This window comes from Pristis pectinata, chromosome 10, assembly GCF_009764475.1.
Source record: "Pristis pectinata isolate sPriPec2 chromosome 10, sPriPec2.1.pri, whole genome shotgun sequence".
Classification (NCBI taxonomy): Eukaryota; Metazoa; Chordata; class Chondrichthyes; order Rhinopristiformes; family Pristidae; genus Pristis; species Pristis pectinata.
The window spans coordinates 89,843,726-89,870,359 of NC_067414.1; the positions used below are offsets into that span (position 1 = coordinate 89,843,726).

At 46.4% G+C, this 26,634-nt stretch overlaps 1 protein-coding gene across 1 annotated transcript in view; it reads right to left on the reverse strand.

Moving 5' to 3' along the window:
• Window positions 1–1,732: 1,732 nt before the first annotated feature.
• The window catches only part of LOC127575014 (TOG array regulator of axonemal microtubules protein 2-like), a 102,550-nt gene continuing 77,648 nt past the window's right edge, over window positions 1,733–26,634 (reverse strand). The window contains exons 15-22 of the mRNA XM_052024607.1: window positions 24,563–24,798; window positions 18,689–18,847; window positions 15,127–15,244; window positions 12,697–12,797; window positions 8,662–8,860; window positions 5,557–5,773; window positions 4,125–4,211; window positions 1,733–3,183 (exon numbers count right to left, since the gene is read on the reverse strand). Coding sequence (XP_051880567.1) covers window positions 2,930–3,183; window positions 4,125–4,211; window positions 5,557–5,773; window positions 8,662–8,860; window positions 12,697–12,797; window positions 15,127–15,244; window positions 18,689–18,847; window positions 24,563–24,798 — 1,371 coding nt within the window. The 3' untranslated portion in view covers window positions 1,733–2,929. The remainder of the gene's footprint in view (window positions 3,184–4,124; window positions 4,212–5,556; window positions 5,774–8,661; window positions 8,861–12,696; window positions 12,798–15,126; window positions 15,245–18,688; window positions 18,848–24,562; window positions 24,799–26,634) is intronic.

The following is a 26,634-nucleotide window of genomic DNA, read 5'->3' on the forward strand; positions in this document are numbered from 1 at the left end:
CTCATTAATTGCTTATTGACCATCATCGCTGGATGTGGAAGGATGGCAGATCTTCAATCTGGCTCATTGGTTGTGAGATTAAGTAGCTGTCTACTGCATGCCATTTTTTGCTGTTTGACACACAAATTCTTCTATATTGCGGCTTCACTAGGCTGGCACCTCATCATTTATCAATGTGTCTGGTGTTTCTCCCAGTATGCCCTTCTCATTGAACCAGGGTCGATCCACTAGCTAACTGGTAATGGTAGAGTGAGGGATACGTCAGTCTGTGAGGTTACAGATTGTGGTGAAGTGCATTTCAGCTGCTGCTTTCTCTGCAGCACCTCATCAATGCTCAGTTTTCAGCTGCTAGAACTGCTCTGAGCCTATTCCATTTAGCTTGTTTATAGTACTACACAATATGATGGAAGGTGTCCTGGTGTTAAGCTATCACTGTCTCCACAAGGACTGTGTAGTGGTCACCTACCATTTGCCATGGGTAGATCAGTGAGGATGCAGTCAAGTGGATTTATCCCTCTTGTTGGTTCATTCCCTATCTGGCCTTTACATCCTTCAGCACTTAGACGGGACAGGTGCTACCAAGTCACTCTCGGTGATGGACATTGAAGTGCCCCTCCCAAAAGACATTCTGTGCCCTTTCTATTTTGAATGCTTCTTCCAAGTGTTATTCCAAGTGTGATTCATCAGCTGAAGGGGGACAGTAGGTAGCAACCGTGTTTGACCTGAGACTTCGTGGGATCTGGGGTCAATGTTGAGGACTCCACGGGCTACTCCCTCCATCTGTATAGCACGATGCTTCCATCTCTGGTGGATCTGTCCCGCTGGTGGGACAAGAGGTCCCCAGGGATTGTGACAGGGAGTCTGGCATATTGTCTGTAAGTTATGATTCTGTGATTATGATTCTGTCTGTATCAGACAGGCCTGTGGGACAGGTCACTCATTTTAAACACCAATTCCCAGATGCTCATAAAGAGGATTTTTGCATAGTGAGCTGGACTAGGAGCAATATTTCCGTATCTGAATCCAGTGCCCAGGTCGACTGCTTCTCTGTTTGAATGTAACTGAGTGACTTGCTGGGCCACTTCATTTAAGGGTGGGCCACTTCATTTAAGGGTCAACCACTTGGGTTAGGTCTGGACTCACGTATGGGCCAGACCAGGCAGGAAAGCAGATTTCCTCCCCTAACCTATCAAAGTGGAGTTAGGTCATTGGGGAGAGTATTGAGAACATGCATCAGGAGGATTCAGGCTTCATAAAAGGCAAGCATGCATCACCTCACCAAGTGCCCACCACAAGGCACCACCTGTTCCAACTGTGGAAGAGTCTGCAGATCCCACATTGGCCTCCTTTGTCACCTCAGAACCCACAAAGCCAGAGCAGATGCAGGTTATCCTCAATCTCAAAGGCGTGTTCAAGGAGGAGGAGACTTGTATTGAAGTTTGGGGTGGCCACCTTCCCAGTACTGTCACTGTAATGAACTGCCATGAGCAGTTGAATATTGTGTATGTATGACTTAACCAACCCAGGCCATTTGTCCCTAACCTAGCACAACTGTCGTAGCACTTCACTGCTGGTGACTTTGTCAGACTACTTAGATCCAATTACACTAATAACAAAACATTTAAATCATATTGAAAAGGTTACACCTCAAATGTAAATGTTAGCAATAAAATGTCAGGAAGCAACATACAGTAGAGATGGTTCCAATAAATTATATATTATTCTATAAAAGTCTCTCTGACAAAAAAAACAAGACATAACATCAGTTATACATCTTGCTTTATAGTAGCAGGAAGTCCTGGATTGACAGTGGAGCCTCTGAAAGGAAACCCATTATGGGAGACGATTTCATTTCTACTGTATAATGAAATCTTCTGAATGGAGGAACTTAACGGCCTTGATATTCATGAGATACAAAGGAAATTTTTTAACCAGTCTGTTTCAGTGGAGAAATAAAGCCAGTGTTCCTGCTTTTGTTCCTATACAGAGTCTTAAGATGGGCTAATGTAGAAGGCCCTTTGGTTGAGTGCATGTCACTCTAATGTCATCATTGAGTCAGAGAAAACACTGCAGAGACTTCAATACATAAACTAAACTGATGTGAAATACAACTGAGTAAACAGTTAATTTTTTCTTTTGTTAGTTCTTTACCCCTTAACTTCTAAGCTACTTAGGTAATATTTTACCAGATATTATTTCAGGTCACCCTGAAGTTCTGAGGGCATTCTACCAATCCTGCATTGTAACCTGTGGACCTATATCTCAGTTTGGCAGAGTTACAACCCAATATTGCAGATGCGATTCATTGATCACAATGTAATTTTGGGCAAACTAGCAAAGTGACTCTTATGTAAGTTTTTTTTGTGGTAAGTATTCTGACCAAATTCAGGTACCATTTGAATGCAAGCACTTGTTAGACAGAATTAATACAGTGCATTGATAATAAAAGTGTGGTTATTTGGGCTGTGTAAAGAGAGGTGTGTGTGTGCGCGCGCTGGTTCACATGCACAGGTGTGTTGACGGATGCATGGCGATGATCTGTATGTGTGAGGTGGAGTGGGAAGTGGGTGGTGAAGGTGTGTTGGGACAGCGTGTCCTCCAGCATGCCTGTCAGCTCCAGTTTGACAAGTTTGTAGGGGACCCATCACCTGACTGTCCACCTCCAGCAGCCCCCATTGGCCACTGCAGCTCATCCATGACTGGATCCCATCACACGCTACTGAAGAATGATCAGGCTCTCGTTGCTGTTGGCTGCCTCAGCTGTCAGTAAGCTCACTTTCTTTCTCCAAACCATCTGTGGCATGTTCAAAAATAATAAACAAAAATCAATGTTAAGGGAAAGGAAGGTTCATTATAAATGAGCACATCTGATTGCTGCTTGCAGATGAATCTAGAACCTGGAGACTCCAGTACGAGGGTCCTGCCGTGGTTAAAGTTCCTTCTCTGTAAGATCCTGAAGGGTCTTGATGACATGCACTGGCTGACTTTGTGCATATTCCTGGAGTCCGGTGCCCATCTGTTGGCGCAGACTGGTAGCCAGCTTGGCAGTCACCGCCCGCATGTTGCCACTCCCACCTTTAATCACACCGTTCCCGGTCATGTTGCCCAGCAGGTACCAGAGCACGGGTAGAACGTACCTCTCCACTGCTTGAGGCTTCCGCTGATACACCGACAGCACCAGGACTGCAGGCAAGAAAGAAGCAAGAGTGCTCAGGGGGTGCACCGTACCCTGCAGCAACCCAACCCTGGCAACGTGCTGACAGGAATTGGACTATCCTAGTGGCCTGCTCAGATCCGAATGCCCAATAATGTCAATCTGGCCTTAAAATTCAACAGGAAATTTCCCACGTCTTTGAAGGCAGCTTTACCCATCCTCGGCCCCGAGATCTGAAAATCTCGCTTTCTCATTAGGACACAGCAGCATAAATTATTGCACTGGAAGTCCAATCATGAGTTCAAATCGCACCATAGTAATTGGGGCATTTAAAAAGCAAACTACCCGCTTCTTAATTCAAATTAAACATATTTGAAATATAAATGCTAGCATCAGATATGGTGACCTCAAAATTACTGGTCTAACCCATTTGGTTCACTAATGTCTTTCAGTGAAACCTTACGATCGGACATAGGGCCGTCTCCAGACCCACGGCAACAGTTCACAGTCCCCTGAAATGGCCCAGCAAGCCATTCACATTCAAGCAAAGCTCGCGACCTGTGAATGAAGAAGTAAACCCCTCCTCCCTTTCGGATGTACCTCCCTAGTTAGGTCATAAAATTACTGACAGCACAGACGGAGGCCATTTGGCCCATCATGTCTATGCTTGTTCCATGTCAGACAATTCTGTCAGTCCCATTCCCCCACCCATTCCCCACTGCCCTGCACATTACTCTGCCTCTCTTACCTCCCTCTTGAAGACCCTGACTGATTCTGTTTCGATTACAGGCAGCTTTGGATGAGTAACTCATTTGAATTCAACTTATAACTAAATATTCTTTTTGAAAGTAAGCTGTCATGTGGTATCATTAAGGTCGGGTCTATATTTAGGGCTCCGTCTCCCACTTTAACCTCTGACTCTACATCCTGACGTAACAATTCGCTTTTGCCTTCTTACCCGCTGCCTCACCTGCAAGTCGCTCTGTGATGTCCTGCCTTGCCCGGCCACTGATGAACTGCACTCTGCTGGCGAAGGGCTGAAGCAGCAGCAAGTTGTCTTTACAGAGAGAGCAAATCAATGGTAACCAGTGTTACAGACGCATACATTAGATCCCTGATCAACAAACAGAGAGAGGAGAGAGAAGAAGGGAGGGAGGCCCAGCAAACTTCATGAGGTCACTAGCACAGTGGTGATGTGTCAGGCACCCAGCATAATGTAGGTGCAGGAGAACTGAATTCTCAAACCTTGTGCACCTTTGCTGGGCCTCAGAAGGCATTTAGAACAAAAAGGATGGAGGGATATGGATAATGTGCAGGAAGATGGGATTAGTTTCATTTGGCATCATGGTTGGCACTGACATCGTGGGCCGAAGGGCCTGTTCCTGTGGTGCACTGTTCCATGTTCTATGTTCTATTTAAGTACAACATTATTCGACCAGACTCCCTGCACACCTACTTGCCAAAGTCACCCTTTCTCAAATAAGATGGCCAGGAGGGTATTTCAGAGTTTCAATCCCCTGCTGACATTTTCCCCTAACTGATTCTTACTCTAAAATCTTCTCAATTCCTTTCCTACAACACATGTGCCCCAGGGGAAGCGATCACTTCACTGGCTGGCAACAAAACAAGCGTAATCCTCAGAATCGAAGAAATTTACTGCCCACTGTGTCCAGCCTGACCAACAAGAGCCATTGAGATCAATCCCGCGTTCCAGCTCTCTGTCTATTGCCTTGCAGGTCACAGTACATTACATGCTCATCCGGGTACCGTTTCAGTGTGGTGAGGGTTTCTGCCTCCACCACTCTTTCACACTGTGAGCTCCAGACATAAGGAGGTTACAAAGGGGTAAAAACAGGTTAAGTGACTGGGCAACAGTCTGGCAAATGGACATATGGTGTGAGATTGGTCCATTGTGGCAGGAAAAATAAAAATGGCACTTTACCTAAATGGTGAGAGATTACGCAGCTCTGAGATGCAGGAGGGATCTGGGTGTCCTAGTACATGATTCACAAAGGGCTAGTGTACAAGTAGAATAAGTAATGAGGAAAGCTAATGGAATGTTTATTGCTCGTGGGTTGAAAACAAAAATTGGGAGGGTACGATTCAGTGATATGGAGCATTTAGTGAGACTGTATCTGGAGTACTGTGTGTTTAGTATGGGTTAAATTTTATCTATTCATGCAATGGGGCAAATATTCAATAAGTAGGCAACAAGGCCCCCATCTATATTTATGGATTAAATATAGTTAGTTCATTTATAGGAAGATCCCAAGAAACACAGGAAATACTTTGACGATAATTTATGTCTGGATCATTTTGTTTTAACTGAGGCAATGGTCAACTTTACTCTGGGATCACACACTCAGACCCCACACAGCAACATCGAGGAGCCTGAGGCCTACCTATGTGATCAATCAGCGTATCCAGGACGTGCACGGCCGCCGTGTAAATGCCCACGTTCTTCGAGTTTAAGTTGTCAGTGACAATAGTGACCGTCGACTGCAGGACCCGGTGAAGGTCGTCCTTCAGCACTGGGATCATGGTTACCAAAGACTGCAGGGCAAACTGGTTCACCTTCTTATTGGAATCCTGGAGCTGTGGGGTGAAGGCATCAAAAATCTGAAACATGAAATGACTGGAATTAGAGGACACAGGTCATGCTCCCCAAAGCCCAGCCACTAAGGGTAACGCACTCCACACCACCAACGTATATTAAGTGTTCGTGCCCTCTTACCCTCACTTTTCCTGCAGGATATTAGTGAGCAGGTCTCATGTTATTGGCTACTCAATCAACTACTCACAGTGGGTTTGGAAACTCAAAATCTGCAGTCGCTATTCCAGTACTGTAACCACATCATTCCCACATCCCGGAACAGTTGGTGGTGTGTACTTTCTGTGGGAGGAATAGCTGGACAGGCTAAATGACTCAGAAATTCAGAGGTCTGTTTTAATTCTTCCCTCCTTCGCCATGTAGAAACTACATGGAGGGCAACTATTTTGTGAAGTGGGTGGGGCTACTAGCTTTTATTCCCAAAATATAATTTATTCAGAATATAAGAGGTAAATACAATTAAGACATGTGATTACCTTCATTAATTGTACCAAGCAATTCAACACATTCCCTTACAATATATCAACACCATCAATTTTTCATCATTAAATACTGCATCAGTGAAATGTTGAGAGGCTGTTACATAGGACCCAGCCCCTCAGTGTCCGGTGATCCAGGACTCTGGACCGTGGTCTTTCCTCAGAGTCTTTGTGGTGGCTGCACCAAGCTTTAGTGCATCCATGGGGAATGGTACAGAAAACTAAGAACAGGCTCCATCCCAGGCCAAAGCTGCCGATAGATGGGGCTGGAAGGAGACCAAACTCCATAAAGAAACCCTGGACCACCCCTGCTCTAGGGTCTCCCTCCTGGGCAGGATATTCGACCTGTACCATACTGTGGACTGGTCCTCAAAGATTCCACCAATGGTTTCTGCTACCTGACTTTAAGCATCTGGGCAGCTGGTAAATTAAATTATATTGGTAAATTTGTTTATTATTGTCACAAGTACCGAGGTACAGTGAAAAACTTTGTTTTGCATGCCATTCAGACATCGCATCAGTGCATTGAGGTAGTACAAGGGAAAAGCAATAACAGAATGCAGAATAAAGTGTTACAGTTACAGAGAAAGGGCAGTGCAGGCAGACAATAAGGTGAGAGTCATAGAATTTAGATTTTAAAGAGTAGAAACGTTATAATAGAAGTAACGAGTAGATCTGCAGAGGGCAGCTTGCAACGAGATGCCACGCTCTGGCATCGTCTTCTGCTGCCTGCCCAACAGCACGCTGGAGATGTTCAATAGCATGTTGAGGAGGTCCTGCCATTAAAAACAGGCTGAACGTCACCTGCACTCAACCACAGGGAGAGCCACAGCCTCTGGTATCTGGAGACACAAGAGACTGCAGATGCTGGAATCTGGAGCAAGCAACAAGATGCTGGAGAAACTCAGCGGGTCAGGCAGCATCTGCGGATGGATACTCCCTCCACAGATGCTGCCTGACCAGCTGGGTTCTTCCAGCATCTTGCTTGTTACCTCTGGTATCTGCTGGGTTCCAGTCCTGGAGTTAAAACTGAGCTTGAGATCGATTGCTGTGACCCCGATGTTCAGTTTAGCAAACTGAATGGGTAAGAAGGACACAAATTCAAACAACTACTGCATCAAATTTTCTATCCCGAGAAATCTTTCCCCCATTTTATATATCCTTACGACATAGGTGTCCATTCAGTCCATCGAGTCTGGGCCAGCTCTCAGAGCAATCCCATCAGCCCCATTCCCCGATTTATTCCCCTATAACCTATTGTCTCTCATATGTCCATCAATTCCCTCCAACCCTCTTGCCACCCGCCGAGACTAACTTACACAGCCAATTAACCTCCCAACCAGCACATACTTAAGAAGGGGAATGATGCAGTGGCACAGTTTGTAGAGCCGCTGCCTCACAGCGCCAGTGACCCAGGTTCGATCCTGATCTCAGGTGCTGTCTGAGTGGAGTTTGCACGTTCTCACTGTGACTGCGTGGGTTTCCTCCGAGTGCTCAGGTTTCCTCCCACATCCCAAAGACGTGCAGGTTGGTAGGTTAATTGGTCACTGTAAATTGCCCCTAGTGTATTGATGAGTGGTAGAACCTGAGAAAGTGGGGAGAATAAAACATAGGATTAATGTAGGATTCGTGTCAATGGGTGCTTAATGGTCGGCATGGATTTAGTGGGCTGAAGGTCCTGATTCTGTGCTGTATCTCTCCATGACTTGCATTCATTTCTGGTTGCCTCATTACAGGAAGGATGTGGAGGCTTTGGAGAGGGTGCAGAAGAGGTTCACCAGGATGCTGCCTGGATTAGAGGGCATGTGCTATAAGGAGAAGTTGGACAAACTTGGGTTGTCTTCTCTTGAGTGGCGGAGACTGAGAGGAGACCTGATAGAAGTTTATAAGGTTATGAGAGACATAGACAGATTAGGCAACCAGAATCATTTTCCACAGGGTCAAAATGCCTTATACTACAAGGCTTGCATTTAAGGTGAGAGGGGGTAAATTCAAAGGAGATGTGTGGGGCAAACTTTTTACACAGAGAGTGGTGGATGTGTGGAATGCATTGCCAGGTGTGGTGGTGGAGACAAATATGACAGAGGTGTTTAAAAGATAGGCACATGGATGTGCAGAGAATGGAGGGATATGGATATTGTGTGGGCGAAGGGATTAGTTTAGTTAGGCGGTTAATTACTAGTTTAGTTCAGCACAACATGGTGGGCTGAAGGGCCTGTTCCTGTGCTGTACTGTTCTATGTTCTATGTCGACTCTATGACTCCACAGCACCAGAGTAAACCCACATGGTCACAGGGAGAATGTGCAAACTCCACCCAGGCAGCGTCTGGAGTCAGGATCAAACTTGGGTCGCGGGTAACTGTGCTGCACCGTTTCATGCTCCCTGGAGTCCCTTCAGCCACAGTGCCCAGACTTACATCCACTATGTTGGAGGTGACGAACCTCGGGTTGGTCTCACAGTGCTGCAGCAGCAGTGAAGTGCCTTGCATTCTCTCCTGGAAGTCCTTGGCGGTCAACATCTTGCTCAGCTGCTTCACCTGCTCCACCGTTTCCGCGCTGCGCAAGCTCGGCTGGTGAGACACCAACCTCGGCTGCCGTGGTGTGTCCTGCTCTGTCCTACAGAGGGAAAGACTGATCAATTGGTATTGGCAATTAGTTTATTATTGTCACATGTTCTGAGATGCAGCTTTTGAGAAAATCAGATCATTTTAAAATGCCTTTCCATTTCTTTGAAATCCCTTTCGGCTCTAAAACTTTCCAAGAGTTCTGCAGTCTTCCATTTCTATCATGTTATTAACCCTTAAGCGTCGGCAGGTCTCCCTTCAGTTATCCAGGTCCCCCCCAGCAGTAAAGTTCCCTCCCTAAATCTGGAATGCAATACCTAAAAGAGTGGTGGAAGCAGCTTTTGTTTGCATGTCATCCAGACAGATCATTCCATACATAAGTACATCGAGGTAGTACAGAAGGAAAACAGAATGCAGAATATAGTGTTACAGTGCAGGTACAGTACAGTACTGAGGAAGTGCAGTGCAGGTAGACAAATAAAGTGCAAGGACCATGACAAGGTAGACTGGCAGCTCACAATCTTTAGCGTATGAGAGGTATGTTCAAGAGTCTGATAACAGTGGGATAGAAGCAGTCCTTGAGCCTGGTGGTACGTGCTGCCAAGCTTTCGTATCTTCTACACGACGGGAGAGGGGAGAAGAGAGAATGACCAGGGTAGGAGGGGTCCTTAATTTGCTGGCTGCTTTCCCGAGGTAGCGGAAAGTACAGACAGTCAATGAAGGGTAGACTGGTCTGCACTATAGCAATGATTCTAGGGTGGCATCTCAGAAACTTGTGACCTCTACCCAGCAGTTTGATCCTGACTCCAGACACTGCCTGGGTGGAGTTTGCACATTCTCCCTGTGACCATGTGGGTTTACTCTGGTGCTGTGGAGTCATAGAGTCAACATAGAACATAGAACAGTACAGCACAGGAACAGGCCCTTCGGCCCACCATGTTGTGCCGAACTAAACTAGTAATTAAACGCCTAACTAAACTAATCCCTTCGCCCACACAATATCCATATCCCTCCATTCTCTGCACATCCATGTGCCTACCCAGCGGGCACCTGGTAACATCACCACCTGCAGGTTCATCTTCGAGTCGAACACCAGAATCAGAATCAGACTCATTAATTATCACTGACTTATATGACATGAAATTTGTTGTTCTGCAGCAGTGGTACAGTGCAAAGACATAAATAGTACTATAAATTACAAAAATAAATAGTGCAAAAAAAAGGAATAACAAGGCAGTGTTCATGGGTTCATGGACCATTCAGAAATCTGATGGAGGAGGGGAAGAAGCTGTTTCTGAATCATTGAGTGTGGGTCTTCAGGCTCCTGTATCTCCTCCCTGATGGTAGTAACGAGAAGGTCCCAGATGGTGATGGATGATGCCTTTTTGAGGCACCGCCTATTGAAGATGTCCACCATCCTGACTTGGAAATATATTGCTGGTCCTTCATGGTTGTTGGGTCTAAATGCTGGAACCCTCTTCTCAACAGCACTGCGGGAGCTCCCTCACCAGAAGGACTGCAGCGATTCAAGGAGGCGGATCACCCCCACCTTCTAAATGGTAGTTTGGGAGGAGTAATAAACGCTGGTCATGTAACGTCCCAGGTCCCATAAATGAGACGAGATCTCGTTATTAGTCACATATACATCGAAACACACAGTGAAATGCATCTTTTGCGTAGAGTGTTCTGGGGGCAGCCCGCAAGTGTCACCACACTTCCGGTGCCAACATAGCGTGCCCACAACTTCCTAACCCATACGTCTTTGGAATGTGGGAGGAAACCGAGCACCCGGAGGAAACCCACACAGGCACGGGGAGAACATACAAACTCCTTACAGACTGCGGCTGGAATTGAACCCGGGTCGCTGGCACTGTAATAGCATTATGATAACTGCTACACTACCGTGCCTGCCCTTTACTCAGTGCTCCAAGTAGATACAAACCCCTAAGAGCAAAGATTTGCATTTACGTCATGTTTTAATGTAGTAAAAATCCCCCAAGGAATGTCACACACAAAATAGTTGTATCGTTAACCATAAAACTGGCACCAACCCTCGAAAACTGGTCAAAGAGCAGGTTTCAATGAGAGTTGTAAAGCAGGAAAGAGAGGAGGGGAGTCAGAGAGGTTCAGAGCCAATAGATCCATAGAGTCATGTAGCATGGAAACAGGCCATTTGGCCCATCGTGTCCACACTGACCAGTGGGCAGCCATCTGTATTAATCCCTTCTTCCAGCACTTGGCCCATAACCTTCTATGACTAAGCACATGCTCACAGAGACAGTTCTTCAATACTGTCAGTGACTCTGCTTCCACCACTCTTTCAGGCATTGCATTTCAGATTCAGGGAGGGAATTTTACTGTTTAGGGCCTAGGCAACTGAAGGGAGACTTGCCGATGGTTAAGGCTGTATAACAGGCTAGAATTGGACTGCCAAACTCTTGGAAAGTTTTAGAGCTGACAGAGATTTCAAAGAAATGGAAAGGCATTGTTAAAACTATCCAATTTTCACTTACATTGAGCTTGCAAGCTGACAGTTATTCTTACTGACCAGACTCAAACTGCTTGAAACTTTCAGTCAAAAGTCAGTCGTTGAGGGTGGGGAGGGAGGGAGTAATTTCTGTCCACTAGCTTTCACCTGTTTAAAATCTTAATTTACATTAAATTGGAATGAGTAAAAATCAGGAGAAATGGAACGCTGTATATCAGCTGGCTATCAGTACTTTGCATAAGGAAAGATTACCTCAGTGGGAAAGGAATCTGGGCAAGTATAGTAGAAGGAAGGTAGTCCACAACATTAGCTTTACGCCCTCATGGCAGGTTGGTTGGGCCACTGAAGGGGTTGGCGTTTAAGAATAGGAAAGCTATTTGTACAGGATGTTGGTGAGGCCACATTTGGCACACTGTGCACAATTTTGGTTCCCTTACCTAAAAAGTGTATAGTAGCATTGGAGGCAGTCCAAAGGGGCAGGCACGGTAGTGTAGCGGTTAGCATAACGCTATTACAGCGCCAGCGACCCAGGTTCAATTCCCGCTGCTGTCTGTAAGGAGTTTGTACGTTCTCCCCTTGTCTGCGTGGGTTTCCTCTGGGTGCTCCAGTTTCCTCCCACATTCCAAAGACGTACAGGTTAGGAAGTTGTGGGCATGCTATGTTGGAGCCAGAAGCGTGGCAACACTTGCCCTCCAGAACACTCTACGCAAACGATGCATTTCACTGTGTGTTTCGATGTACATGTGACTAATAAAGAAATCTTATCTTATCTTATCTTAGAAGATTCACCAAGCTAATTCCTAGGATGAGAGAGTTGTCCCATCAAGAGAGGCTAGGCTGTTTCGGTCTATATTCCTTGGACTTTCCAAGAATGTGAGGTGACCTTATTCAAACATATAAAATCCTAAGGGGGCTTGACAGGGAAGATGTTGACATGATTTCACTAGTGGGAGAGCCACGAACAAGGGGACATGGTTACAAGATAAGAGGCTGGTCATTTAAAACTGAGGTGCGTAGAAATTTCTCCTCTTGGAGGGTGGCGAACCTCTGGAATTCTCTGTCCCCAAGGAGGAGGTCAGATGAGTAGATGTATTAAAGGTAGAGATAGACAAGTATTTGAAAGATCGAGGAATTGACGATTATGGGAAACTGGTGCAGAAGAGTTGAGGCCAGTGTAGATGCTCCATGATCATATTGGATGGTAGGGCAGGCTTGGGGGACCTGGTGCTCTTCTCCAGCTCCTAGTTTCTTGTGTTCTTGTGAAGACAGTGGTAAGAATCAATGAAGGTTGGTTTGACATTGACCAAGTACTGCACAATAGAGCCTCGACAAGAAGACAATTTAGAAAATCACATTTCGCCAATGCAATACGCTTGGCCCAGACTAAAGTTATAAGTCACCTGCCAGTGATAAACACATCTTCCTGAGAACTTGAGGAGCTGTTGACCCTTGACCTCCAACCCTTTGGTGAGTGAAGATCTGAAGAAGCATCTCGAAGTCCCTGAATAACAATAAGAACACATTAACATCCAATATTTCATTATTTTCTCCTGCCCAATTTCAATAAAGTGGAAGAGCCCCTTACTGATAATACAGGTGACCAAACTAAGGCTGTTAGGTTGGTTTGGTGCTCACACCCAGGAGCCACTAACAGGATTCTGGAAGCAAAGACACAACGGAAGTACTTTCGGAATTCCTGGATCAGCAGTGTTGGCACCACCTTCCCTGCAACCATCTCGGCCGCCACCAAGGCTTCCTTTGTACTTCCTAGTAGGGTTGCTGCATGGTTTATACCACTTTTGCTGGAAATTTAGAAGTCAGGCTGGGGCAAGAAATTTTTCTTGGGATGAGGGAGAAAAATAATCAGAGAATAACCTGGGCTGATTCCACTCCTTCCCTATACATCATGGAATGTCATGTGCCAAGGAAAGACCTAGTGAGGAGATGCCTTATTTACAAATGTCCACAGAGTCAAGTCAGCAATCACATTGACAGTAGGAATAGGCAGAGAGGGCTTTAGAGATCATGTTGAAGGAGGAAGAAAAATCAGAGGCTTCTTTCAGATTCCTCCCAAACCCTCGTGTGTTGCTCCGGATTCCAGCATCTGCAGTCTCTTGTGGCTCCTAAAGCCTTGCCCAGTGGCTGGAAGGAGGTAGAAATCCAGCTGCCTGGCCCTGGTTGCAAATGATAATGCCCGTAGAACAGTAACCATTGATGGCCCACACTCAGCCCCGTCCTCAGCAGCCAGCACAATGGCACAGCTAGTAGAGCCACTGCCTCACAACGCCGGAGACCCGGGTTCAATCCTGACCTCCGGTGCTGTCTGTGTGGAGTTCGCACGTTCTCGCCGTGACTGCGTGGGGTTCCTCTGGGTGCTCCAGTTTCCTCCCACAAACCAGTGATGCATGGATTGTTAGATGAACTGGCCCCTGTAAATTGTGTGGTAGAATCTCAGGGTTATTGATGGGCATGTGGGGAGAACAAATAAAACTGGGATTAATGTAGGATTAGGTAAATGGGTGGTTGACGGTCAGTACAGACTCAGTGGGCTAAAGGTCCTGCTTCTGTGCTGTACGTCTCCAATAATTATTAAGGCAGTGGCCCTTAGCCTGACCTGTGCATTGATCAGTGTTTTGTTTAATTCTTGGGATGTGGCCATCATGGGTTGTACTGAGAATTTGGGTCACTTGATTGGTACGAGTTGACTACGTTGGGCCCAGAATCTATCAGACACTCCTTCAAACTCAGCCGTATGACCCAAATTTGACTCCTCTTCCATCCAGGACAAAGGGGTCCACAACCCTCCACCACCAGACAGGGAAAACACAGCAGATGCATGGGAAACACCGCTACCTACAGGTTCCCCTCCGAGTGACACACCATCCAGACTTGGAAATATATTGCCGTCCCTTCATCATCTCTGAATCCAAATCCTGGAACTCCCTCCCCTATCGCACTGAGGGAGTACCCCCACCAGAAGGACTATGGCAGTACAATAAGGCGGTTCACCATCACCTTCTCAAGGGCACTAAATAAATAAATAAATTGATACCTCCTTATGTGAAATATAGGCACATAATACCGGAAAAGTTCAGTAGGTCAGGTGACAGAGAAAGAAACAGAGATCAGATTTCAGATTGAAAAACCTTTATCAGAGTTCTGACAGTCTCGGACCTAAAATGTTTCTCTCTCCACAGATGCTGCCTGACCCGCTGAGTGTTTCCAGCATTCTCTGTTTTTCTATTCCAGACTTCCAGCATCTACAGTTTTTTTTATTGCTTTTCAGTCCCTTTATGATGATCATTCTCAACTTTTGTTTGATAAAATTCTCGTCAACACCTTGAGACACAAAAGCCAGTGTATAAATCAAGTTTCTGTGGTTCTTTGGGTCAAATACAGCCCTGACTAGGTAAAACCATTCGAGTCTGTGACGGCCACCCAAGTTCTTCTGGTCACTTTTACTGATTACTCATTAGCTGATTGTAAAATCTCTGAATTCAGCCCTTTGGATTTCTAGTGAATAGATTACCACTCAAGCACACTCAAAGTATTCAGTCATCACCATGACACGTTAAGTCAGCGACCAGTACAAGAAAGAGTTAAGATCTTGGTGCTCAGTGTAATGTTTGTTAGGGACTGGTGTCTACAACCTAGAACTGTGAGCTGCTGAGAACTAACACTGTCACTTGCAACAGTAGCTACTTCGCATCCACTTCCTCCCAGGTAGCAGAACTCCCTGAATCTACCCTCTTGTGTCGAAGGTCACTACCTATTGGGCCAACCAGGTAGAAATATGTAGCAGGTACAGTGGTCAAAGGGATTAAACTCACCCTCTGTTTTATGGCTGTGATAATATGGTGCAGATCCTGGGACATAAGGGAGCGTTCCAGATACCTCCCAAACTCTGGGTGGGGCACCAACACGTCCAGCACCTTCCGCCCATAGAACCTAACAAGGCAACAAGAAAGTGAGGTCACTGTTTGTGCCTGCTGCCGGTTATAACATGTCACCTCGACAAGTTCAGAGAGATTTACCCTTTACACAGTGGGGAAGGTAGGTGGGTGAAGTGAACATTGTCAGCAAGGCCCGTGGGAGCATAGTCGATGGGCATTTACTTCTGTAGATGTTTCAGAGTTCGTATACTGCCAAAATCAGGCACTAATCCTACATGAACTTTAGCTGGAGATCTGAGACTCAAAAATTCAGATACTGTCACCTCAAGAGAAAAATCAAAGTATAACAGTGTAAACTCAATAAATGAGTTCTGCAGTCCAAACTGTCACGATCACTGAACAATCGGGACCTGCCTCTCCACACACAGATTCACCAGACCAAGCTGCCCCTCTCAGTGAGATATTAGACTCTTCCCCAATACACAGACTCCACAGTCTGAATTGTCCTTTTCACGGAGAGATCAGGATGTTCTCTCATACGTGGCCTACAATCCAAACTGTCTCTCTCACGGAGAGATCAGGATGATCCCCAGTACACTGACTACAATCTGAACTGCCCTCTCACAGAGAGATCAAGATGATCACCAGTACACAGACTCCACAGTCTGAATTGTCCCTCTCACAGAGAGATCAGGACGATCCCCAGTACACTGACTACAATATGAACTGTCCCTTTCATGGACAGATCAGGATGTTCCCTTATACATGGTCAACAATCCGAACTGTCCCTCTCACAGAGAGATCAGAATATTCCCAGTACTTGGACCACAATCTGAACTGTCTCTCTCATGGAGAGGTCCCCATTACGTAGTGTCCACAGTCCAAAACTTCACTGCCATCTGTCACTGTCCTCAGTACATTGAGAAGTCAGGCCTATCATTTAATGCACAGAGTCTACAGTCTGAACTATTATACCTACTGAGAACTCAGGCCCATCCCCCAGTACACAGGGTCACAGTCTGACTGTTACCTCCACTGAGAGATCAGACCCATCTCCCAGTACATAGGTTCTACTGTCTGAATTGCTACTCCCACTGAGAGACCATACTCATCCCACAATTCACCAATCAACTCTACAGTCTGAACTTTCTCTTTCTCCCTCCCTCATCAGACCTGTCCCACAATTGACTGACTCTTACTGTTCCAAATCTCTGTCTCAGTGAGAGCTCCAATCCCAGTACACCCATCCTACAGCTGAATTGTCACAGTCTTGAATGTCAGTTCTGAAGTGCCCTCCCAAAACACACTGCAGCTTAGAAGTAACATTTGCTGATGCTTTCTGTGGCATGTACTGATCTAAAGTAGCTGTAGCTGGTAGTGGGAGTAACCACCTTTACCAGAAGAGTAGTCAGAGGAGTGATGCGTAAACATGTTAAGCATTTGTCCACTAATATCACCAATAGTAATTCCCAAGGCACTATTCCTTTCCCTGTATTGACTACCCTCAGAGTAGCTGCAAGCACTGGAATACATCACAATTTTAGCATGGGCCTTTCCATGAGTGTTCACAGATTGGTATTGGTATTGGTTTTTTATTGTCACTTGTATCAAGGTACAGTGAAAAACTTGTCTTGCATACGGATCATACAGATCAATCATTCTCTCTTCTCCCCTCTCCCATCAGGCAGAAGATACAGGAGCCTGAGGGCACATACCACCAGGCTCAAGGACAGCTTCTATCCCACTGTGATAAGACTATTGAACAGTTCCCTTATATGATGAGATGGACTCTTGACCTCACGATCTACCTTGTTTGACCTTGCACCTTATTGTCTACCCGCAGTGCACTTCCCTGTAGCTGTGACACTTTGAACTCCTTGAAGGTGAAAGAATCCATCTACCTCTGCCTTAAAAATACTTAAAGGCTCTGCTCCCATAGCACTTTGAGGAAGAGTGTTCCAAACGCTCACAACTCTCAGAAGAAAAATATTTTGCCTGTATTCTGTTATTGTATTTAACCCTGTACTGCCTCAGTGCACTCTGTACTAACTCAATGTATCTGGTCTGTATCTGGTTGAGGAGAAAGGTTTTATTTTACAGAATGCCTCTCGCTGCCTTGGTGAAGCAGCCAGCATAATCAAATATCCCACCCACCCGGGACATTCTCTCTTCTCTCCTCTTCCATCAGGTAGAAGATACAGGAGCCTGAGGGCACGTACCACCAGACTTAAGGACAGCTTCTACCCCACTGTGATAAGACTATTGAACGGTTCCCTTATACAATGAGATGGACTATGACCTCACGATCTACCTTGTTGTGACCTCGCACCTTATTGCACTGCACTTTCTCTGTAGCTGTGACACTTTACTCTGTACTGTTATTGTTTTTACCTCTACTACATCAATGCACTCTGTACTGACTCAATATAACTGCACTGTGTAATGAATTGACCTGTACAATCAGTTTGTAAGACAAGCTTTTCACTGTACTTCGGTACCAGTGACAATAATAAACCACTACTAATACTAATACCAATACCAATGAGGGAATCAGGGCCCGGAATACACTGCCCCAGGGCAGCAGTGGAGGCAGGTTCAATTAGAAGTGTGAGAGGTGACTTAGTGATTTGATCCAAACAGGTAAGATCCAGAGGGTTCTTGACGGGATGGCTGTGGAGAGGATGTTTCCCCTTGTGGGAGAATCTAGAATAAGGGGTCATTGTTAACATTGGTAACAGCAGTTTAATATTGTCTTGTGCAGCGAGATACAGTTTGTATGCCATCCAGGCAGATCATGCCACGCATGAATACATTGAAGTAGTAAAAAGAAAACAGAATGCAGAATATAGTGTAGCAGCTACAGAAAATGCAGTGCGGGTAAACTAATAAAGTGCAAAGGCCACGGGGCTGTTTAAAAATAACAGGTCACCCATGTAAGACAGAGATGAGGCAAAATATTTTTCTTCTGAGAGTTGTGAGGGTTTGGAATACCCTTCCTCAAAGTGTTATGGGAGCAGAGTGAGTAGTTTTAAGGCAGAGGTAGATGGATTCTTTTACCTTCAAGGAGTTGAAGGGTTCCTGCAGCTATTTGGGAATGTAGAGCTGAGATTGCAATCAGATCAGCCTGGGTCCTTATTGAATGACAGACCAGGCTCAAGGGGTTGATCCTGCTCCTGATTCATAAGTTCAGAAGGGTATAGGGTAAGTATCTGGGAGGAAAGAATTTGCAGGGCTATAGTGAGAGGACAGGAGAGTGGGACCAGCTGGATTGCTCTAACATAGAGCCAGAATGGATCCAATGGGCTAAATGGCCTCTGTCCATCCTGTAACCATTCTGAGATTCCAAATACTGGCTCGAGGACTAATCCGCCATTTGTTGTGTGTTGGTTCCTCCTGCTGTTCCCGCCACCATCTCCCTGTGACCCCCCCCGCTCCCCACATTCAACCATCCCCCCCACTTCCCGTCCACCTCACTGGTGGCTCCAAGATCTGGCGTCACCTTGTTTCCTGATTCCTGTCCTGTGAGAACTTCACCACAGACTGCACAAGCTGGTCCATGCTGTGCTTGTTCCCCGACAGCAGTCTCTCAGCTCCGAGGTGGTCTACCACACGCAGGAGGTTCCCGGCGGTGCACTTCCGAACCGTGGTGTTGCGGTGACTGGGCAATGAAAGACGAGTGTAGTGGTTAGCAGCAGTCACCCGATGGGACTCCAACGCCTTTAAAACTGAGAGGTGGGCAGTGGTGGGGAAGGCCAACAAAACACAGGGAGCGCACTGGAGCAAAGACCAAGCTGCTGGAGGAACTCAGCGGGTCAGGCAGCATCTGTGGAGGCAGAGGGATGGTCAACATTTCGAGTTGAGGCTCTGCATCAGCGTAGAGGGATAATAGCCAGTATAAAGAGATGAAGGGGAAGGGGAAGGCAGGAGCTGCCAAGCGATAGGTGGATCCAGGTGAGGAGGGGTTGATGGGCAGGTGGAGCCAGGTGGGGGAAGGAGGGGCGGAGGTAGTGCCAAGAGGCGGGGAGGTGATTGGTGGAAACAAGGGCTGCAGATTATGGAGTGTGATAAGAAGGGAAGGTGATGAGTGAAAGCAGAACACATTGGAGCCTGGTTTAGCAAACCAAGCCTAACTGGAAACAACCGCGTGGATCAGGGCAGCTTGGAATCAAATTGCAGTTCCTCTGATTTGGGTCAGATTGCGCTTGGTCCTCACTGGCTCTTTCTAAACACACTGATGCTTGCTTGAGACTTGGGGGCTGAGTTTTAAAAGTTGGACACGTGAGCCCAGGGGTGCTCAATGTAGGGCAATATGGGCTGCACTCACTAGGGTGCGGCAGGATAAGATAGGATTCATAATGAGGGTCAGGTTGGGCAGCAAGGAATTTGGATTGTTCGTGGCCAGGTTGGGTTCATGTCTGGTTTTAATTTGTACTTGAGCAGACCGCTGAAGCACTCCCGAACTAATCAATGGCACTGAGGCAGAGCGATTTGAAGATGTACAGAATTTTTAATTGGTAATCAGTAGTTGGTTTATTATTGGTACAGTGAAAAACTTTGGTTTGTATGCTATCCATACAGATCATTTCATCATATCAGTACATCGAGGTAGTACAAGGGAAAAGCAATAACAGAATGCAGAATAAAGTGTTAGGGTTACCGAGAAAGTGCAGTGCAGGTAGACAATAAGGTGCAAGGGCCATGACAAGGTCAAGAGTCCATCATATTGTACAAGAGGACCATTCAATAGTCTTATAACAGCAGGATAGAAGCTGTCCTTGAGCCTGGTTGTTCATCCTTTCAGGCTTTTGTATCTTCTGCCCTATGGGAGAGGGGAGAAGAGAGAATGTCTGGGCTGGGTGGAGTCTTTGATTATGTTGGCTGCTTCACTAAGCCAGCAAGAACGTGGGTTGTATGTCTTTAATTGTCAACTGATGTTAAGGTGACCTGAATGAACTGCTTCAGACTATAAAATAGGAATTGTTGATCTGGGCAATTTGTTCGTTGGTGATGAACTGGGAAGTGAGAAGAGAAACACTTTGGCAGAAAGAACAAGCAGAGACAATACAAATTACATGAAACTGTTTTAAATGGTGAGTGGGAATATAGATACCTGGGCGTTCATTGAAGGGGCAGGGCAGGTGGAGAGAGTGGTCAGTAAAGCAGAGAGGACTCTGGGATTCATAAATAGAACACAAAACAGGAGGAAACACTGAACCTGTACATAACACTGGTGAGCTAACAGCTGAACTGTTGTGTCCGATTCTGGTCACGTAACGTTAGGAAGGATGTGAAGGTTCCTGGATAAGATGTGGAAAAATTTACTGGAAAGGTTCTATGGATGAAGGATTAAGCTGACAGGTTAGACTGCAGAAATAAAAGCAGAAATTGCTGGAAACATTCAGCAGGTCAGGTAGTGTCTGAGGAGAGAGAGCATTAGCGTTTCGGGTTGAAGACCCTTCGTCAGAAATGGAAAAGCTGGGGTTGTTATCACTGAAGGTTGAGGAGAAATCTGTTAGAGGTGTTTCAGCTCGTGACTGGTTTAGGTGAGGTAAATACAGGACCAACAAGGACCTCGGGGCCCGAATCTAAAACATTAGGCAAGAGGTACAAGGGGGACGTGAGGAAAATCATTCTCATGCAGAAAGTAGCAACATTGTGGAATTCCTTGCCTGTAAGGGTGATACAAACAGAATCAGTCAGAGCCTTCAAATAGATAGGCACTTAAGGGAAAACAATTTGTGGAGCTCTGGAGAAAGAGATATGGAATTGGATTGTTCCGCCAGGAGTTGGCACAGATTCAATGGGCTGAATGGCCTCCTGTGAAATTAAAAATCCAGGATTCAATGGTGAAGGATAGCATGCAGGGAGCCAGTGAATCTGCAAATGAATGTATTAAACAAACACAGCAGAGTTAAGGTTACAGCTTAACTCTGTTAAGCTTGCTTGAAGGAGAAGTGACCTGCTCTGGTTCATGATTCGTGCATTCATAAGATAAAGGTTCAAAACAAACAAACCACTTGCTTTGAAGCCAAGTTCAGTCACCCCATTCAAATGAATGCGGCCTCAATACATACCGTAGAGCCGAAGGACCAGATGCAAAGTGCATCAGTACACATGCACTCTATCCTAGACTCAGTGCCGAGACCAGTGGTGAAGCAGGAGGACAGCTGGTCCTAGATCAGACCTCCAACCCATCCCTGACCACCATGCTACAACGCACGGGCATGGACATCAGGTGAGCTGACTCATAAGGAGCATCTTCCCAGCAGCCTCTACAGAACGACTGGCTAAAGGCAAGTGCATTCTGGACCATTGCTTAGGTAGGCCCAATACATTAAAATCACTGAACGGAGATGCACACTGAGAGGGAATGACACAGAGAGGCAACAGAAAGAGTAGTTTGAGGGAGGGGAGTGAGCAAATGGACCTGGGTTACCTCATGCCCAAGGTGGCAGAACAAGTTGGCAGGACAGTTAGGAAAATGCATGAGATCCCTTGCTTTGTAAATACAGAAGCAGAGCTCAAAATCGAGGAAGATGCATTACAAACCTTTAAAAAAAATCACGAATCACCGTTACAAATCTTGGGCAGCACATTGCTGGAAGGATCTCAGGACTCTTGGGGCAGTTTAGCAGGAAGATACTATGGGTGAGGGAGTTCAGTTATGTGCAGACGTTGGGGAGGGTGGGATTGTTCTCCAGTTAGAAGGGGGGTGGAAGAGGAAGAGGAAATCAGAGAATTGGTTGCAGTGTAGAAGGCAGCCAGTCGATTCTGTACCTGCTCTATTTAAGAGCAATCCAGCTAATCTCCCTCCCCCACCTTTCCCCTGAAGCCTGGAGATTCATTCTTTTCAGCTGGATTTCTGCAGAGAAAGGATTGAGGGATATGTTAACCCATCATGTATAGGCTTGTTAAACAAATGGATCAAGTGCTCATAAATGGGATCTGTATAGATAGCTACTGAAAGGTCTGCATAGACATAGAGCATAGAACAGCACAGCACAGGAACAGGCCCCTTGGCCCAGAATGACTGTGCTGGAAATGATGCCAAATTAAACTAATTCTCTCCATATCCCTCCATTCCCTCTATATTCATGTGTCTAACAGCCTCATAAACATCACTATCGGATCTGCTTCCACAACTCCCCTCAACAGCCCATTCCAGGCACCTACCGCACTGTGTAAAAAACTTGCCCTGCATATCTCCTTTAAACTTCCTCCCCCCATCCCCCTTAACCTTACATTCATGTTGTCTTGACATTTGTGCCCTGGGAAAAAGAATCTGTCTACCCTATTTATGCCTTTCATAATTTTATAAACCTCTATCAGGTCTCCCCTTAGCCCCCGACACTCCAGAGTAAACAACCCAAGTTTGTCCAAGCTCTCCTTATAGCACATACCCTCTAATCCAGGCAACATCCTGGTGAACCTCTTCTGCACCCTCTCCAGTGCCTCTGCACCCTTCCTGTAATGGGGCAAATAGAATTGCACACACTGCTCCAAGTGCGGACTAACCAAAGTTTTATACAGCTGCAACATGACTTCCTTACTCTTATACTCTTTGCCCTGACCAATGAAGTCAAGCATGCCATATGCCTCCTTTACCACCCTATCTAACTTTCAGTGAGCTATGGACTTGGACTCCAAGATCCCTCTGTATATCAGCGATGTTAAGGGTCCTGCCACTAACTGTATACTTTCCCTTACATTAGACCTTCCAAAGTGTAACACCACACACTTGCCCGCATTAAGCTCCATGGTGAACCAAAGGGACCAAAGGGCCTGCTTCTGTGCTGTATATCTATTACCCCATAAAAATCTGTACTTGCTCCTTAATATTGGTATATCACAAGAGCCAGCTAATTTAGTGGGGATTCTGCCTCTGAGAGAAATCATTGTCAACACTATTCCCAATCTTGCTAGACATTAAGTATGTCATGAAATACTCTTACAAACTTCGACAGATGCATTATTGGAAGTATCCCGACTGGATGCATCATGGCCTGGTACAGCAATTCCAGCGCACAGGAACGCCAAGAGGCTGCAGACAGTAGTGGACACAGCCCGGTCCATCATGGGCACAACCCTCCCCACTACTGACAACACCTACAGGAGGTGCTGCGTCAAGAAGGCAGCATCTATCATCAAGGATCCCCACCATCCAGGTCATGCCCTCTTCTCACTGCTACCATCGGGCAGGAGATACAGAAGCCTGAAGTCCCACACCACCAGGTTCAGGAACAGCTGGATCATAAGACATAGGAGCAGAATTAGGCCATTCGGCCCATTGAGTCTGCTCCACCATTCAATCATGGCTGATTTATTTTTTTCCCTCTCAAACCCATTTTCTTGCCTTCTCCCTGTAAACTTTGACGCCCTTACTAATCAAGAACCTATCAACCTCCGCTTTAAATACACCCAACGACTTGGCCTCCACACTCCTCTGTGGCAATGAATTCCACGGATTCACCACCCTCTGGCTAAAGAAATTCCTCCTCATCTCTGTTCTAAAGGGACGTCCTTCTATTCTGAGGCTGTGCCCTCTGGTTCTAGACTCTCTCACTACTGGAAACATCCTCTCCATGTCCACTCTATCCAGGCCTTTCAATATTCAGTAGGTTTCAATGAGATCTCCCCTCATCCTTCTAAACTCCAGTGAGTACAGGCCCAGAGCCATCAAACGTTCCTCATCTGTTATCCCTTTCATAAACTCCAGCAAGTACAGGCACAGAGCTATCAAACGCTCCTCATCTGTTAACCCTTTCATTCCCGGGATCATCTTCGTAAACCTCCTCTGCACCCTCTCCAACGCCAGCACATCCTTCCTTATATATGGGGCCCAAAACTGCTCACAATATTCCAACTGTGGTCTGACCAATGCCCTTCCTACAGCTACTTTCCTACAACCATCAGGTTCTTGAACCGACCTGCACAACCATAACCCTACCTCAGCAACAGAACACTACGGGCCACCTCTTGCACTGCCATAGACTTGTCTCTGCGGTTTTTTTTTGCAGTAATGTCTTGCTTTGCACCGTCTTTTTCTTCACTGTTTGTATAATTTATGTTCTGTGTGTTGTCTGAACCTATGTGCCTGTGATGCTGCTGCAAGCAAGTTTTTCATTGTACCTGTACCTCACAGTACTTATGCATATGACAATAAGCTTGACTTGACTTGACAAACCAGTCTAGTCAAGTTTATTGCAATGTGCACAAGTGTGGACATGAGTGGCCCACAGGAAAGGGGTAAAGCCTTTCAGTAAATCACGCTGGTCATTGATGTTGAGACCAGCCCACGTATCCGAGATGCTATCTACAGACACTGCCTACAGCCAGTAAAGCCCTTCCAAGCTCAGCTCACATACTTCCTTACTTTAAGCCACCTGCAATGAGGGCGCTCAGTGCCCGGGATGGGCTCACGCTTTGCGTCATGATGCCCAGCGCCTTGACAGCCTCTGCACGGATGAACTCGTTGGAGTCGCCGGTCTTGTGCAGCAGGATTCTGGCCACCTCTTCCACCTCCTGGTCCATGTTTCTCTTTAGCTGGGAGAAGAGCTCCCCAAGAGTCAGTATCGCTAAGCGGGCAACCTTGGACCGCAAGTTATTAACCTGGGAAGAAAAAAAACATCTTAGTGTCAACACTTTAACTGCTCACCGATCTCACCGGCCACTCGGCCACTGCAGGCATGGTAGTAGGGCAGACACGGTAGTGTAGCGGTTAGCGTAACGCTTTACAGCACCAGCGACCTGAGTTCAAATCCGGCCACTGTCTGTAAGGAGTTTGTACGTTCTCCCTGTGTCTGCGTGGGTTTCCTCCGGGTGCTCCGGTTGCCTCTCACATTGCAAAGACGTATGGGTTAGGAAGTTGTGGGCACGCTATGTTGGCTGCGGAAGCATGGCGACACTTGCGGGCTGCTCCCAGAACACTTTACGCAAAAAGATGCATTTCACTGTGTGTTTTGATGTACATGTGACTAATGAAGATATCTTATCCTGCTGAAACCATCATCCCGGTTTATGCTACCTATTCCAACAAGCTGCGAGAGCCACAGAGTCACACAGAACGGGAACAGGCCCTTCGGCCCAACTGGTCCATGCCGACCAGTTACTGTCTGGGCTCCCTCATTCTCCTCCCTGTAAACCCTGCTGCTTGCAATCTTAACCTGCACCAACTCGATAGCAATGTTCAAAGGCATTTAGACAGGCACATGAACAGGCAGGGAATGGAGGGGTATGGACCATGTGGAGGCAGATGGGAATAGTTTAGATTAGTATCGTGGTCAGCACAGACATGGTGGGCCGGAGGGCCTGTTCCTGTGCCGTAATGTTCTGTAGATCAGTGGCTCCCAATCTTTGAGTCTCGGATACACATTCGAAGATTGATACAGGTTGCTTCCGAGATATCCAATGAGCAGCCACCAGCCCTACAACTGGGATAGAGAGTGGGCGGAGAATATTTTACATTTGTGAACTTCCTGACGCAATTATCACAATATTTAAGCCTCATGGACCCCCTTGTAATCTTTGGAACCAGTCGCTTCAGCTGGGGTTTCCAACCCCCTCTGTAGCCAGACTGCTACTCATGAATACTGAAAGGCCTCTTGGTTGTACATTGAATCGCTGACAAGACATTCAAAATACTGGAACAAAAGTCAAGTGTAGATTCAGTCTTGTCTGAAAACTGGCAGACAGGCTCTGTATCGGGTAGTGAAGCCAGCAGTTGTCCCACTGGATTGGTTTAACTTGGCATCATGGTCGGCACAGACATGGAGAGCCAAAGGGCCTGTTCCTGTGCTGTACTGTTCTATGTTATGTGCTCTGTGTTCTAACTCCTGCTTATCCATCTCCCAACACTGGCTCCTGGTCAGCCAAAGATTCAGTTTTAAAATTCTTATGCTTGTTTTCAAATCCATCCTTGATCTCACCCCTCGGATATATCTCTACCCCTCCAACTCTGGGCACTTTGATACCATTGACCAATTGATCTCTGAGTTTAATCTCTCACCATGTCCCCCAAGATAAGGTATCTTTAAAATCTTTACAGTGAAATGCACATCTTTACAGTGAAATGTATCTTTTGCGTAGTGTTCTGGGGGCAGCCTGCAAGTGTCGCCACGCTTCCGGCGCCAACGTAGCATGCCCACAACTTCCTAACCCGTACGTCTTTGGAATGTGGGAGGAAACCGGAGCACCCGGAGGAAACCCACGCAGACATGGGGAGAACGTTCAAACTCCTTACAGAGAGTGGCCAGAATAGAACCCGGGTCGCTGGCACTGTAATAGCGTTACGCTAACCACTACACTACCGTGCCTGCCCTGCACACTGCCGTGGAATTCAATACTCTCTACCTCCCCATCCTTCCTTTAGGATGACAAAACCTAACCCCCCCACCCTCAACTCACCTTTTGTCATTGGCCCTAATTCGCTGCATGTTGCTTGGTGCC